The following is a 17871-nucleotide window of genomic DNA, read 5'->3' on the forward strand; positions in this document are numbered from 1 at the left end:
TGATGTCAGATAAATCTTGGCTAAAATCAGAGAACCCCAGAAAAAATGTTTATTCGTGTTATGTTGATGATGCCAAGGCATTTGACCTCATAACAAACTATATGTAGCCTGGAGAGGAATGGGAACTGCCGAGCGCTTCATTGTGCTCATGTGGGAGGACCTGTACACATGGGGTCAAGAGGCAGTTGGACCAACAAAACAAGGGAATACTGCATGGTTTAAAATCAGGAAAGTGTGTGTCAGGATTGAATATTCTCACCATACTCACTCAACAACCCGTGTGCTGATCGGATAATCAGAGAAACTGAATTATATGATGAAGAATGCATCATCGGGATTAGAAAAAGGTGTATCAACAACCTGTAATATGCAGAAGACACAATCTTGCATGCTGAAAGGGAGGAGGACTTGAAGAACTTGGTGATGAAGATCAGGGATTGCAGCCTTTGTTACAGATTGCAAGCGAAGGTAAAAAAGACCAAAATGCTCACAACTGGGTAACATCAAGAAAAATGAAGAAAAGATTGAAGTTGGGAATTCTTCTTTCTTAGATCCATAGTCAATGCACAGCAAAGTAGCAGTCAGGAAATCCAAAGACGGGTTTCCTTAGGTAAACCTGCTGGAGAGTACCTCCTTAGAGAATTGCAAAGCAAGGACATTACTTTGAGCAATAAGGTGTTCCTGACGCAAGTCATGGCATTTTAAATGGTCTCATATGCATGTGAACGTTGGACACTGAAAGGAAGGCTGAAGAAGAATCGATGCATTTGAATTAAGATGCTGGAGAAGAATATTGAAAATAGCATGGGCTCCCAAAAGAACAAACTAGCCTGTCTTGGGAGCAGCACAACCGGAATGCGCCTTAGAAGCCAGGATAGGGAGACTTTGTCCCGTGGACTGGGGGCATGGTGTCAGGAGCAACTCGTCCCTGGAAAAGAGCACCCTGCTTGGTAAAGTAGAGGGGCAGCAAAAAAAGGAAGACCGTCAATTAGATGAATTGAAAGAGTCTTCATGGTATCGTGGCTATGTGTTGGGCTATGTGTCAGCAGCTCAAGCCACTATTTGCTCTGTGGGAAAAGATCAGGCTGTCTCCTAGCATACAGAGTTACAGCCTTAGAAACCCAAAGAGGAGGTTCTACTCTGGCCTACAGGGTTGATATGAGTCAGAAACTAACTCAGGGGTTTGGTTTGGAGAATTTAATGGGAGCCCAGTAAAGACTTTGTGCATGATATTGCTACAGGTCCATAACCAACTCAATGCAACCTAACAACACTCTCATGAATCCCTGGTCACGTCCTGGCTACTCCTTGGGCTGCTAACGGGAAGATCAGCTGTTTGAAACCACCAGCAGGAGAAAGATGGGGCTTTCCATGTCTCTAAAGAGTCCCCACCTCAGAAATGCCAGGGGCAGGTCTATCCTGTCCTTTAGGGTTGCTCTGTGTTGGTATCGACTTAAAGGCAGTGAGTTTGGGTTTTTATCGTTGTTGTTGTTAACATTTTCATGCTACTCCGTCTCTGTATTTCTTAAGAGAGCAACATGAAATGGAAATCAGCGTTCATTTTGCACACTCTTCCTTTCTGTTGTATTTATATATAAACTGCACCCGAAGGATTTATTTGTAAGCAATAGTGTAGTTAGAAAAAATAAAAATAGAACACATTTGAAAGTGACCATGTTACATTCCAGTCTGTATAATCTTTTAGAAATGTTGATTAAATAAATTTGGAGAAATAAGAATGCGAGAGAAAATATTCACAAAAATAAAGTAAGCCTACTTTTCTTCCTTTAACACTAGCAAAAGGAAACATGTTTCAGTTAAAAAATAAACTCTGTTCCTTTTATTCAAAAACATTAGAAGAATACTGACTACATTATAGTAAAATCAGTATGTTCTTCTTGTGTGCTATTTCATGACCTTTAAAAACAGCCTGCATTCTGTTTAGACAAGTCTGAATACTAGAATACCTTTTTTTGCTGCTGAATTAAAATCTATATGCAGCAATTTTCATCTGTTGAGTTGTTTATATTCTCTAGAACAGAAACCCAAAGAATAAATCTAAGTCTTTGCTCATAAAATCTGAATTAAAGATGCAACTTAAACTTCCATGGAAGGCCAATTACAGAGATGTGGTCAAACATATAACAATATAGCAGAGCTGACTAGTAATCAAACAAACACCAATTAAAATCACTTTGAATCACAATTGTTGGACTATGTTTAGCACCTCAAATGTCCACAGATTTGAAAGTAGTCAAGACATGCACTGCTAGGGAGACTTCCATGAGAACAGTCCACCCTTGTGTGGATTTAATAAATCAGTATAAATGTTCTGGAAGCAATTCCTCAGACACCACAGAACCATTAAAAATTCGATCCACTAATCACTTCCTGATATTTATCTTCCAAAAAAGCCCCCAAAGGGGAAAAAATTTGAATGCCTAAAGATGTCTCTGAATGTTTAAATGTATTAACACAAGGTTAAAGTCACCAGTATGCACTTATCCGGCAATGGTCGTGCATGGAGGAAAGCACGGCCTTACCCCAGAAGTCGCTTCAGCCATGAAAATGGAAATCCACAAGGCTCGCTCGCAAGCAATCCAGGAAAAGGCTTTGCATTTGCTGCCTCCAACGAAGTCAGACGGAGCCGTTCTGTAGTGACGACACCACGCCCAGACTGAACGCTGCCGCGGAGGAGATTCGGAGCCCAGGCACCCCAAAGGACAGACAGGTCGAACAGGCCTGTGGGTTTCTGAGGCTGGAACTGCGGCCGACGTTGAAAGCCCATCTCTCTCCAGGCAACTGCTAGTGGCTTCAAGCTGCTGACGCATAACCACTCTGTCAGTGACAACACAGGCATCTAAAATACACTACACTGTATGCAGTACACAGTGGTGGTAGGGTGTGTGTGCACGTGTCTATTTGTGTCATCCTTTCTGTAAAAATGCGCCTGTAATTAATGAAAAACTGAGGTTGGGAGAAAGACATCTATTCAAGTAAAAGCAGTTATGGTAGAAAATCCAAGAACAAGGTAAAATCTTCTACCAGGACCGACTCCCCTGTGCATTGAAAAGGCATGTCTTATTTAGGGGGAAATTCAGTATAGCAATGATTCTTCACACCATTTAAAATTCATCTTCATTTACTATGTACCAAGTGCATGGGACCAGGCAGTTCATCTGGACTCTCTCTTTGGTAGGTTATACCGTGAACTCTGCTACTGTGTCCGGAGATGTCCTCTATGTCGCTGGACAGCCGAGGTACAATCACACCGGCCAGGTCATTGTCTACCGGATGGAAGGTGGGAAAGTCCAGATTCTCCAGACACTCAATGGAGAACAGGTAAGCCAAGAAATCATGCTTTTCACACCTTTCCTTCCTCCACGCCATTTCTACCCTGGGGAGGGCCACAGGACACCGGAGCTTGCTGGGGAGGGTGGTAAGATGTTTGTAATGACACTGTATACACATGCAGAAACAAATGTAGAAACATTTCAAACATTTCTACATACAAACATAGAAACATTTCAATGTAGAAATACAAATATAGGAAAGAGATCTAAAATCTCATGACTCGGAAACATGTTGGTGTGAATAAATAGTTCATTCAGAAGATGGAAATGTGGTTTTAACCCAGGGCAAATGTAGGAAGTTCCAGTTAGAGATAAAATTGGGACCGAGTCTAGGAGACAGAAGGCAGAAGGTAGCGAAGGCAGTGAAAAAGATCATTAGACCTTCGTTGAGGGAGCTCTTGAATAGCAAACTGAAGAGTTTGGATTTTTCTGGAAGCTGATGGAAAGTTCCTCAAGGACATTGATGGGCACAGTGGCTGCAGCCAGGGGAGCAATTGTGAGGACGTTTCAGGACTGGGCCGTGTTTCGTTCTCCTCTGTGTCAGGCCACTGTGGATTGAAAACAACTCAGGGCCATGAACAACAGCAATGAGAGATTGTTTTCAGCACTTAAGATGGGAACATCTTCATTGAGGAGTATTAAAAAGTAAGAGACATTTAAGAAACTATACAGAATATAAATGCAATATGCAACCACGAGTCTACTTCAATAGTCAGCAGGTGGAGTAAGCCAGTGACTCACGGTGGCCCCACCCAGGATGGAACGAAATGCTGCCCAGTCCTGCACCATCCTTGCTTATTTCCTGGATTTTGTGCTTTGTAGGACTTCCATTGGGTGAGAAGCAGATTTCCAGGCCTTTCTTCCTTGTCTGTCATGGTGTCTTTAGGAAATCTGCAATGCATTTTAGCAACACACAGCTTCCACTGACACACGGTTGGTAACTGCACATAAAGTGCATTGGTCAGAAGTCAATCCCAGGTGTCCTGCATATTTATGTGTAAGAATGGAAATAAATATATATAGGCTTATGAAATAGAAAGAAATATACTAAATTATGCTAGCCTTGGGTTTATTATTGAATAGTGATCATTTGTATCTTTGAATCTCTTTGAGCACACTACTGAGGGTGTTCTGCAATGAGAATTTAGTAACTTGATTCTGCTACTCTCGCCAGGCACTGTTTCCTCAGACTTCACCACATTAGATTCCAACTCACTGGACAACCACAGGGCACCCTGGGGCTGCCTTCTCTTCCTCCTGGTACCTCGACTCCTCAGAAAGACCGGGCAACATCAGGCATCCCCAGTCTCAGACATCTGATAGCTCGACACAACGGTCCAGCTCCGGTGCAGGGAGAGAAGGGAAGGTGACTCAGAGCAGGCAGGTGCAGAAGCTACCCTGTTCTGAAAGACCAGCTCGACCCGAGCAGTGTCCTGTAAAGCAGTGCCACGCACACAGCCCCCAGGCTCTCTGCCGAGGGCGTGCATCTGAGAAGCGCTCACTATGAAACCAGCATCTGCTGCCTAGAGGTGTTTCAGAGTTCTAAGAGCCTAAGTGCAATGAGCCAGTCACCGATTATTTTGAACACAATGACCAAGGCTTAGCAATACGGTTGTTGAAATCCTCTCCACCCCCTAGTTCCCCTGGGACAGAGAGTAAGCCAAAAGCCAATTCATCATGTCATCAGGGAAAGGACTTTATCAGTCCTTGAGCCCTATATGTACTCAAACATGGTTTCAGCAAGAACAACAAGCTCTTATTTCAGCCAAGTGATGTCCTTAGAAGAGCCTAAAATGAGATAGCTCAGCAATAAAAATGCAACCTGAAGAGTATAACATGAATAAGCGGGAATTGAGGTGTGCAAAGCGAAGCATTTTGAATGTTGTGAAAGGCCATGATGAATTCTTGAGAAGAAAAAGAGGCATAAATGATATAAATTTCTGCCCGGGAATCTGGGAGAATTGTGACACCCTGATTGGAATGTCAGCAATTCAAGTGATTTAAGCTAAAAACAATGATTTGGGGTTTTAGTCGTGGTTCCTGTAACAGCAAGCATAAATTCCGATAACTGCAGATGTTAGGTAATAATGTTTATGAGAATAAGTCATTAAGAAGTAGGGACCAAGGACATGGGAAATTCATGAGCTTTCTAAAAGCGCCGCTTGCTCTCATCTGCAGGCGATTACTGTCATGTGGGAATGAGGGGCCACTGTTGGCAGAGCTTTGGACATTTTGTCAGTGCTTGTGATTAATTCAGAATTTGAAACTAAGTTTAGACTTTTGATATTTACATTGAGCTGTAATCTACACTGCGGTTTGCAATCCTTGCAAGAGCATGTGAGTCAAGTCCTCAATTTCAGCAAGCAAGGCTGCACTGTCTGCACATGGCAGGTTGTTAATAAGCCCCCCTCCAATTCTGATGATGCCTTCCTCTTCAGCTTCTCGGGTTATTCACTTGGCATACAAGTTGAGTCAATATGATGTGAGTATTCAACCCCAACACATACCTTTCCTGCTTTCATTTTATTTTTAAATATATATATACATACATATACACATATGATATCATTCCACAGTTCAATCACGTCAAGCAGAATTGTGCATTTGCTACTACAGTTAGTTCCAAACATTCTTTTTCTATATGGACCCTTTGGCATCATCTCCCCTTCACTCCTCTCCACCCCTGAGCCCCCACCTTCACTCCTCTCCACCCCTGAGCCCCCACCCCCAAAACCCTTATTCTACTTGCTATCTCTATAGGTTCATCAATCCTTTCCTGATTTTAAACCATCCAATAGTCTCATGTTCTGTTCGCGCAACTGCCTCTTGATCCCTGGATACATCCACACGAGCACCGTGTTGTTGTTGTCGTTGTTAGGTGCCATCGAGTGTACTCCAACCTACAGTGACTTGATGTGCAATGGGACGCACACTGCCCGGTCCTGCGCTGACCTCACAATGGTTCCTCTGCCTGCGCCCTTTGCTGTAGCCACTGGGTCAGGCCTTATCCTTGAGGGCTTCCTCTTTGTCTCCGCCCCTCCACTTTACCAAACGTGATGTCCTTCTCCAGGGACTGCTCTCTCCTGCAAACATGTCCAAAGGATGTAAGACAAAGTCTTGCCACCATTGCCTCCAAAGAAGGAGTCTGGTCTTACTTCTTCCAAGACAAATTTATTTGCCCATGATAGTGTCAATACTCTTCTCCAGCACCACAATCCAAATGATTCAATTCTTCTATGGTCTTCCTTATCCAATATCCAACTCTCACATGCATATGAAGCAATGGAGAACACCACGGAATTGGTCAGGCACGCCTTAGTTCTCAAAGTAACATCCTTGCTCTTCAATCCTCTAATGAGGTCTTTTGCAGCAGATTTGCCTAATGCAATACATCTTTTGATCGCTTGACTGCTGCTACCATGAGCATTGATTGTGGATTCAAGCAAGACAAAATCCTTGAAAACTTAAACCCTTTTATCAGCAAATGCTTCAAGTCCTCCACACTGTAAGCAAGAAAAGTTGCGTCATCTGCATACTGCAGGCTATTAATAAGCTTTGTTCCGATCCTGATGCCACATTCTTCGTCATATAATGCAGCTTCTCTGATGATTTGCTCAACGTACAGAGTGGATAAGTATGGTGAAAGAATACAACCCTGACACACACCTTTCCTGATTTTATCCATGCCATAGCCCCTTGTTCTGTTCACACAGCATCTTGATCCGTAGACAGGTTCTCAGTGACACAGTGAAGTGTTCTGGCATGCCTCTTCTTCTAAAGGTTGTCCAGAGTTCATTAGGACTCATGCATTGTCAATAAAACACAAGTAAACAGCTTTCTGGTGTTCTCTTATTTCAGTTAAGATCTATCTTATATTAGCATTGACATTACTTGTTCTACATTATCCCTTGAAACATTTCAATTGGTATTCCCTCAATTCCTAGAACTTTTAAAAATCACTTTATTGGGGGCTCATACAACTCATATCACAGTTCTTATATACATCCATTGTATCAAGCACATCTGTACATTTGTTGTCACCATCATTTTCAAAACATTTTCTTTCTGCTTGAGCCCTTGGGATCAGCTCCTCATTTTTCCCTCCCTCCCCTGTTCTCTCTCCCTCATAAATCCTTGATAATTATAAATTATTATTATTTCATATTTTACAGTGACCAGTGTCTTCCTTCACCCACTTTTCTGTTGTCCGTCCCCCAGGGAGGGAATTATATTTAGATCATTGTGATCAGTTCCCCTTTACTTCCCACATTTCCCCCTTATCCTCCTAGTATCACTACTTTCATTATTGGTCCTGAAGGGTTTATCTGTCCTGGATTCTCTGTGTTTCCAGCTCTCATCTGTACCCATGTACATGCTATGGTCTAGCCAGATTTGTAAGGTAGAATTGGGGTCATGATAGTGGAGGGAGGGGGGAAGCATTAAATAACTAGAAGTAAGTTGTATGTTTCAATAGAAATTTTTTTGTGGCTAATTCTTTCAGTGCAGCTTGAACTTCTTTCAGTTAAGTACCATTTATTCTTGCTCATATACTGCCTCTTGATATCTCAACTAGTTCTTTTTGGCACACTGACTATATACTTTTTCCATCTTTTTTGCATGCTTCCTACATTGTTCAATATTTTACCCATAGAATCTTTCAATATTGCAACTGAAGGTTTGCATTTTTCTTCAGTTCTTTCCATTTTAAATAAACTGAGTGTGTTCTTTTTTGTTTTTCTTACCCTGGATCTTTGCACATTTTTTATAATATGTAACTTTGTCTCCTTGGACTGCCTTTTGAAACTTTTTGTTCAGCTCTTTGACTTCAATACTTTGTCCATTTGCCTTCGTTACTGTATGATTAATAGCAAGTTCAGGGTCTCTTCTGACATCCACTTTGACCTTTTCTCTCCTTCCTGTCTTTTTAACGACCTTTTTGATGAATTTTTTCTCTATGATTTTTTTAAATTTCATCCCACAGCTTATCAGATCTCTGTCACTAGTGTTCCGTGCAGCAACCCTGTTTTTGAGATAGTTTCAAAATTCAGATGCGATAAAGTCTAGGTCATGTTTGACTCTCAAGGACTTGTTTCAAATTTCTTCAACTTTAACCTGAGCTTACGGATAAGCAATGTTGATTGTATGTTCCAAAGTCAGCCCCCTGTCTTGTGTTAACTGCTGATATTCAGCTTCTCCATCATCTCTTCCCACAAATGAAGTCAATTTATGTTTGTGTATTCCATCTGGAGAAGTCCATGTACATGGACACTTTTTCTGTTGTTGATAAACTGCCTTTGCTGTAAACAGACTCTTCCGTCTTTGTATTCCGTTCTTAGTCTGGAAGCTCTGGTGAAACCTGTCCATGTTGTGTGATTCCACTGGTAATTCGAAATACCAGTGACATGGTTTTCAGCATCACCGCAACACACACGTCATCGCGGTGTGACAAACTGACAGACATGTGGTGGTTAGTGAATAATTATGCATCAATATTAGTTTGTCAATCTTAATAAATGTGCCATAAAAAGCATAGAGGCAATGTACAATAGGGCAGGGAACTATGGAACACTCTGTATACTTGTATATTTCTATAAACCTAAAACCTCTCTAAACAATAAAATCTACTTTTAAATATCAACATAAAATAATTGGTTCGAAGTGTAGAGCTGACATGCTGAGAATGAACATAGAATGAAATATGCAATTTCAGTGAGAAGAAATGCTTAGCAAGAATCGGCCACCTAGAGTGAAAGAATGGAAGCACAGTGTGGGTCTGAGCCTTGGCCGAGGCCGATACTGGGGAAGCAGGCAAAGGAAAAGAGGCCAGCCAAGATGGAGAGTCAGAGTGGCCAAGAGAAACAAATCCAGTGATATTCATCTATATATAAGAAAGAGCTTTACATCAAGAAATAATTCTATTTCAAGAAGGCATCTAAGCCCGGTCCAACTCAAGTCCAAAATTCTGATAATAGCCCATAAGTCCCTCTTCATACTCACGTAGTCTATGCAATAACACAGAATGCAGGAAGATCACAGGCTGGTGAGTGCAAAGTCTTGTGGATCCAAGGTCAGGGACAGAGTCATTGGCAGAGTTCCAAAAAGCAGGAAGTGAGAGAGAAAGAAGTTCCCAGTTTTTCCCAGTCATAAGAAGCTACCCCCCCCCCCCAAGGAGGCATCCTCAGACTGTGACCTGCTTCACAGGTTGGATTTCACCCCTCCACTTTCATCCGTCTTCAAGTTGACATAAAATCATCTCACTACTACTACAGGGCAGAATCAGGGAAACAGAAATAGAATCACGGAGCCACACACAGGAGGTTCCGTTAAGAGTATCAAATATCAATTAGAGGTCAACAATTGAAAAAATTGTCACATTTACATAATGAAATATATCTCTACATTTCCCTAAAGCATATTCCTGTGTTAAAAGACCAAACATGGCTTCAAGGAGATGGCCCTCCCACTTCCTACCCCAACCTTCTATACATAGTGCTATCTTTTTATGTATATCGATCACCCATAAATGCTGGGACGGGGCTTACCATCTTCTTGAGCAGACAACCTTCTAAGGTTATAAAGTGAAAACTTTCACACCAGTAATCCAGGACAATTCATCTCCTGATACATTTTTTCCACATTTTTATGATTGTATTTAAACATACAAAATGTCATTCCTATTGTTAATTTTATTTTTTTATTGTTACAATGAAACATTGTTTTGTGGTTGTTGTTTTTTTTGAGGGGGAGGTTGCCTTTGTGGAAAAGAAGGCCAGGCTAGAATGAGACAGCGCAGCGATTCTTCTGCAAGAAGACACTAACTAATGCGAATCCACCTCCTGCAAAAGCCAATAAAGAACTCGGGGGTCATATCCATTTCTAGAAATTCTTTTCTTTACTAATTGTACCTCAACGATTCTTCTAGATTGGCATAAAGAAGAGAGATGCAGATTTTTGCTCCCTTGGCAATGTTGATTGGCTGTTTTGTTTTGTCCTAGATTGGTTCTTACTTTGGAAGTGTTTTGACCACTGTTGATGTTGATAAAGATTCCAATACTGACATCCTCCTGGTGGGCGCACCCATGTACATGGGAACCGAGAAAGAGGAACAAGGAAAGGTGTATGTGTACGCCCTGAATCGGGTAAAGGTGGGTCAACTTGGTAGCTATTTTCTTTCTTTCTTTTTTCATGAAAATATGTTCACAAGTACAAGGGAACTTCAAAAGTGTGTGGGGAATTATTTTAATTCTCTTTTTGATGAACCGTTTGAAATCCCCCTGTACTTTATCTCTTTGACTTTCCACTTCAACTACACTGCAGATAGCTTCAGAGAGTCTGCTTTTCATAGCAGAGTGGATTCCCCAAAGCCTATCTTGGAGAATATCTGTCGGTAGCAGAGATGTTTCAACACAGCACAAAACTGAATGAAGAAAAGACAGCTTCATGGGTTAAGGATCAGCATGTTCAGTTCTTCGGTTTTAACAAGATGCTGTGAATTCTATAAGCACCTCAATCGCATTAATCACGATGCTCTCGAATTCCACCGACTGTCTTCTGTCCCTCCCCTCTACTCTCTGGTCCTCGAAACCCGAACTTCCCTCTCAGGCATTCTTTGAAGCCTTCGTGCAACTTTTCCCATTGAGTCAGGTAGCAAGTGTTTTTTTAATAGCTCTGATTTAGAATGCACTTAAAAACAATCTACTCTGCTGTAGGAATGATAGAAATCCGTAAGCATCTGGTTTATTTTTCTTACAGACAAGGTTTGAATATCAAATGAGCCTGGAACCTCTAAAGCAGACTTGTTGTTCGTCGCTGAAGCACGAGTCATGCACAAAGGAGAACAGAAACGAGCCGTGCGGGGCTCGCTTTGGGACGGCCATTGCGGCCGTGAACGACCTCAACCTGGATGGGCTTAATGACGTCGTGATCGGGGCCCCTCTGGAAGACGATCACGGCGGGGCCGTGTACATTTATCACGGGAGCGGGCGCTCTATCAGGACACAGTATGCGCAAGTAAGAAGTGCCGTCCATGGATTCTTGCCCTTAAGCGACCCGTCCATTCAGGGCCAAGCCTCTCTGGCCTTCAATGTGACAGCTAATTCCTTTCTCCTGCCTCTTCTTTGGGAAACTAGATTTAATATTCTCCTAAAGTTTCTTTATGGAGGGATTGTTTTGTTTTACACCTTCCCTTGTATTTATTTCTTTTCTGCTACTCTTTGCCGTCTCCACAGGCTCTGGTCTTTTGAGGAGAATTCTTTTCTTTTTATTAGCAATAGCACTCAGCATCTGCAGCGTCTGATCCTAAGTAGCAGATGCTACTTTATGGAGAAGATTAAGACAAAAAACAAACAAACAAACAACAAAGATAAGATTTAAACAACACAGGAGATGAGATGATTGTTTTTAGATTAAAGTTGTTAAAGTAATAATAGATCAAATTTATATTTACATATAATTTCATAATTTATATAATATATTGTATTACATGTAATATAAATATAACTTTGTGGTTTTATATCAGTTATGTTTGTATATAAATTCAGTTTATTACATCTATATTTTATACAAACTTATTTATATTTTATATAAGTATTAATTATAACTATATCATATAACTATTAATATAGAAATTCCCCCAAATCCAGTGTCAGTTATGCCTCATTCATTGTTATTTTGAGAGTGAATATTTCCAAGAAATATCCCTGCTTTCAGGGACACATATGTATAAATATCAATGAGCTAATCCATAAAAGTTATTTTCCTATATAAGAAAAATACCAATGTATAGAAATATTTAAGCCACCATAAAATAGGAGAGCTTAAAAGGATCCTTCGAATATCGTTATCTGCTTTTGTAAGAGCATAATTGTTTAGGTATTGAACAATCACTTATAAAGTAGAGCTCACTATTCTCCAGTTTATATAATCTAAAAAGATCAAAACATCAATTACTACCTTTTACATTTCGCTTCTTCTCTTTGACTCTGAAATCAACAGAGTTAACCATTGGGCCATGATAGAATCAAGACAGGATAGGGTTTCTTTCTTGTGTTCTGCTACTTGATTGCTTCACTATTGATCCTGCAAGTTTATAGGATTTAAGGAGAGAAGAGCGAGTGATTTTAATTATTGGTAAATGTGATAGACTATTGTAAGCAATTTATTTGTAAAATTGTAGTATGTTAAGATACAACTTTAAGAAATATAGGACTATGTTAATTATAAGCAAAATGCTCTCTCGACTCTTAGTAAAGATGTACCTTCTTTGTTGATCAGAGATGCTGCTATTTGCCTCCATGGTGATTCAGAGATGCTACTACGGAAAGGTTTGATCCAGAATCAAACTGAATCAACTTCTTCAAATCCAAGAGAGCAAGCATCTCATGATTTGTTTGCTCCATTTTGCACACCAGAAAATTCGACATCGATAACATTTCCACTCAGTTTGCCATATTTCGTTTCTTATTTTATCATCTAATTGGTAGGAGGATGAAGAGAACCCAAGTGTGGGTCTGTCAGTCCTCTTTCCTGGCTGCCATCTGGTTCTATTCTTATCAGCTTGAACAAAACGTGTCCAGGAAGGAAACCGATCAAATACCATGTCTGTTCGGTGTTCTGTCTGTGCACTGACCAGTACTCAAGAATCCCATGCTCATTTGTGCCATTCTAACGTGGCAGTTACAGATCAGTGGAATTAAATCTATTGTGTTCTTGACTTTCAAGACAACTTTTTACAAAAGAACATAAAGTATTGAAAAATATGTTTGATTGTGCATGTTGTGTACGTTGTTGGTGTTAGGAACAATTGATACCGTTCCTAATCATAGCAACCATATGCATAACGGAAAGATATGTGTTGTTCAAACCCAGGTCCAAAGGTCAAGGAACAGTGAATTGACCACTTAAGACTATCTCCTACTTTCCCTGTTGTTTGTGTAGGTCTTCAAATTTCCAATTATCTTTAAATATCTCCCTGCTAATGGTGCACAAAACCCCTTAGAGTCAGGAAAGTCAAGGATGTTACTAAGGCGTGCCTGACCCGAGCCATGGTAGTTTCCATCCCTCGGATGCTCTGAATGTTGGGCATGGAACAAGAAAGACCAAAGAAGATTCGATGCATTTGAATTGTGGTGGTGTCAAAGAATATTGAAAGTACCATGGACTGCCAAAGGACAAATGAATCTCTCTTGGAAGAATAAGACTAGAATAAGACAGGCCAGGATGGAAAGACTTTCTCCCCTCTCACACACTTTGGACATATTATCAGGCAAGACCAGTCCCTGGAGAAGGGCATCATGACTGGTAAAGTGGAGGGGCGGTGAAAAGGAGGAAGGCCCGCCAGGAGGTGAATTCACACAGTGACTGACACAGCAGGCTCAAGCATAGGAACAATTGTGAGGATGGCGAAAGTGTTTCATTTCATCCTGTTGTGCACAGGGTTGCTATGGGCTGGAACCAATTCAATGACACCTAACAATGACATGTCAAAGGAACTAAGCAGGCTGTGGAAAGCAAAGCCAATTACTCAGATCCTCCTGGATGAATGATTAGATAAGATGATATTATAGAATTGTTCTTGTTCCCCGCATACACCTTTTTCTCTGGTTTCAGAAAACCTAAAATGACTTTGTCTATCCTTTAAAAAGGTTATCCTTTAGGAATATCTGCATATTTTGTCTTGTTTCCACATGAGGGATTTCTTGGGCAAGTTTCCAAAAGATCTTGCATTTTAATTTTTGTTAGCCAGTTCAATTTTCCAGAGTTATTTAATATATTGTGAACAGACTCTTTCAGCCTCTGCTGTCATTTTCGCAGCGCATTCCATCTGGTGGCGATGGCAAGACCCTGAAGTTTTTCGGGCAGTCTATACATGGAGAAATGGACTTGAATGGTGACGGTCTGACTGATGTGACTATTGGCGGCCTTGGTGGTGCTGCCCTCTTCTGGTGTGTATTTTTGAAGCATCCAGTTTATCTGATAATTTATTGCACCTAGTTCCAGGATTCAGAGTAGGGTGAGCTCACGTGCCTTACCAAATACCTATTTCCTTCTGTGCTTTATTCTGAAGGCACAGCTATACCGTGAAAGAATGATTACTTTGAGCAGGATCAGCATAAGTCTGAACTCTCTCAGGTAGCAGTTAAAGATGTCCCGAATCTCCAACTTTTCAAAAGTCTATCCTCTCTGGTATAGATTATCTCTCAAGTCTTAAGATCTCACTCCACAAAAATACAGAGTTGCAAATTTGCTAAAAGTAAAAGAAGCAGCTCGAAGCCAAGGAGCTCACCAGGACTCGCTTTGCTAAAAGAGTTCTCTGTGTCCTCGCCAGGGGCCTTTTCCTAGGGTCTTCCGGGGCCCAAATTATAGGTGCCCTGATGGCATAGTGGGTTATATATTGTGCTACTAACTGCAAGGTCAGCAAGTTGAAATCACCAATCGCTGTGCGGGAGAAAGATGTTACTGTAAAAGAGTTACCGTCTCTGAAATCCACAGCTGCTGTTGCACTCTGTCACTATGAGTCAGAATCAACTCAGTGGCAATGATATTGTCATTATTGTTTTATTATTATTATTTATTATTGTGTGTGTGCATTATGGAGAGGTCTAACAGAAGATGCAGCTGGCTTTAAGCTGTCACTGACCTGAAATTACTTATAACTTTTCACAGGTAATTTATCATTCATTTATTTTACTGAATAGAATTAGTTAAAGAATTAAATCCTTGTACAGCATTGAATGACTGACTATATTCTTGTTACTGCTCAAGCACAGAGCCATCTTCAGAAATATTTTAGCTCAGTCTTTAAAATGCATGTATCCTCCATATTTATTTAGCTCATTCAGTTAGTCAGTGGGCTGCTATCCTTACAAGATCAGCAGTTTGAAACCAGCAGCCACTTTCAGGAGAAAGATGAGGCCTTCTACTCCTGTAAAGAGTTACAGCTTCAGAGACCCACAGGGGAAATTCTACCCTGTCCTATAGGGATTGCTCTGAGTCAGAATCTGCCCAGTGGTGGTGACTGAGCTTTAAGATTTAGAAAATACAATTCTAAAACAAAGGTTCTATTTGAAAAGAAAATGTTAGCTAAAAAAAAAGAATACTCAGGAATAATTTTAAAGGTAAATGTGTGTGACCATTTTAAAGAAAGTTACAAAGTTTATAAAATTACAACAAAAAAAGATATATAAAGGAATGACTTAGCAAAAAGAAAAAAGCAAACAAACAGATATATTGCATCTGACTTGATGGGCAGGCTATTAACCACAAGTCCAAGCTGACTTCTAAACAGCGTGATACCGCAGAATGTCAGCTGTGATCTCTTCTGTATCAGAGAGTGACCACCCAAAGCAGACCCCTGCAGGAAGCACATTAGCCTCCCACATAAGTGATCGTCACTTCATGCAAAAATGCATGTCACGGTGTGCCTGTGTTTGTAGGTCCCGAGATGTGGCTGTAGTGAAAGTGACCATGAACTTTGAACCCAATAAAGTAAACATTCAGAAGAAAAACTGCCAGATGGAAGGAAAGGAAACGGTGTGTATCGAGGCTACCCTGTGTTTCCATGTGAAATTGAAGTCCAAGGAAGACATGATGTATGAAGCTGGTAAGTAACGCGTTGAGGGAGGATATTCGCGAGAGGACAATCGTTTGTTCCCTCAAGCTCGCTCCTCCACCATCGTGGGGGGCAGCACACCGACTCTGCAAACTTGGTGAGCCCGGAAACGGTTCTGGTGCTCAAGGGATTCGTCGTGCCAGTCAGTCAATTCTGGAGTGGAAGCAAAAGGTTCATACATGATGGACTCAATGCGCTGTCGTTCCTTTCAGGCTTTCCCATTTGCCACCAACCCCTGGGTGCTGGGGGGCCGGGGGCCAGAGGCCGGGAGGGAGAAGATACCAATTCCGCAGTGCAATTTAGACACTGCACTCCAAATGATCCCATTTCTTTCCCTTATTCTTTTCTTTGTTCATTTTCCAAATCATTTTATTGGGGGCTGATACAACTCTTATCACAATCCATCCATCCATTGTGTCCAACACATTTGTACATTTGTTGCCATCGTCATTTTCAAAACATTTTCTTTCTACTTGAGCCCTTGGGATCAGCACCTCCTTTTTTCCCTCCCTCCCTCATGAACTCTGGATAATTTATAAATTATTATTTTCATGAAGAATTTTTTCTGCCCTGTCCCCTGCTGGGGTACACTGGTATTGCACCAGAATTGAATATTTTACATGCCCCCCCCCCCTCCAACGACCTCACTTGCCCCATTCTGATTCTCTTTACTCTGTTCCCAGAGTGAGAGTCTGTGCTTTGAGAGTCAGACATAGTCCATGTGTGCTCTGAGGAACACCAGCCTGGGTGCCATCTCTCCTTGCTACACACTATACTTTCTGAGAAAATTGTCTAATAATGTGGAAACATGATGGAAGGAGGGTATGAAGCTCATCGATACAGAAGAGATGCATATGAATGGAAAGAGAAAGATCATAATTCTTTGCGATCTTTTTCCTTCATTTCCTCTGTATGTATATATTTATGTGCATATGTATAAATGCACAAGCTGGCTTCAAAAAGTTCATGAAAAAATTGAAATAATAGGAAATTTTTCCATGAGTATTTAGAAGCCTCCTTCTGCCCAGATAAATAGATGCATGAGTCATATGATGAAAATAATTATTAATGTTTTATATGCAGCATTGTTTCATTACCTTAATTTTTATAGTTATTAAGCATGAACTAATGAACATGATTGCCTTCATAGAAAGTAGATATAGTTTATAATTTATTTTCCTTGTTGTGGTATGTTTATATCATTTAACTTCTTAGCACTCTAAACATATCCTAAAATTATATATTCTCATTAATTCATAAAAACAGAGGTATTGGCCTATGTACATATATTTATATGGCAATACACTGAGGTACTGGACAGACTTTGGGCCTCTACTCATACCCTCCCTCAATGCAAGAACACTTTGTGCTAACAAACTGGCATTGTGCGAGGCTCACCCTCCCGGCACAATCACTGAAGACAAAATGGGTGCATATGCAAATGTGGTAAAGAAGGCAGATAGTGCCTGGCTATCAAAAGATATAGCATCTGGGGTCTTTTTTTTTAAAATCATTTTATTGCAGGCTCGTACACTCTTATCACAATCCATACATACATCCATTATGTCAAGCACATTTGTACATTTGTTACCATCATCATTCTCAACACATTTGCTTTCTACATGAGCCCTTAATATCAACTCATTTCCCCCAGCCCTCCCCATCGCCCCCTCCCTCATAATTCATAAATTATTATTTTGTCATATCTTACACTGTCCGACATTTCCCTTCTGTTGTCCATACCCCAGGGAGGAAGTTATATGTAGATCCTTGTAATTGGTTCCCCCTTTCTACTCCACCTTCCCTCCACCCTCCAGGTATCACCACTCTCACCACTGATCCTGAAGGGGTTATCTGTCCTGTATTCCCTGTGTTTCCAGTTGCTATCTATACCAATGTACATCCTTT

General features: G+C 40.8%; 1 protein-coding gene across 2 annotated transcripts in view; it reads left to right on the top strand.

Moving 5' to 3' along the window:
* ITGA1 (integrin subunit alpha 1) overlaps window positions 1-17871 on the top strand; it is a 203102-nt gene that overhangs the window by 140283 nt on the left and 44948 nt on the right. For both annotated transcript variants that reach the window (XM_075541021.1, XM_075541022.1), the window contains exons 12-16: window positions 3200-3342; window positions 10349-10498; window positions 11106-11363; window positions 14166-14296; window positions 15788-15954. In XM_075541021.1, coding sequence (XP_075397136.1) covers window positions 3200-3342; window positions 10349-10498; window positions 11106-11363; window positions 14166-14296; window positions 15788-15954 — 849 coding nt within the window. The remainder of the gene's footprint in view (window positions 1-3199; window positions 3343-10348; window positions 10499-11105; window positions 11364-14165; window positions 14297-15787; window positions 15955-17871) is intronic.

This window comes from Tenrec ecaudatus, chromosome 2, assembly GCF_050624435.1.
Source record: "Tenrec ecaudatus isolate mTenEca1 chromosome 2, mTenEca1.hap1, whole genome shotgun sequence".
NCBI lineage: Eukaryota > Metazoa > Chordata > Mammalia > Afrosoricida > Tenrecidae > Tenrec > Tenrec ecaudatus.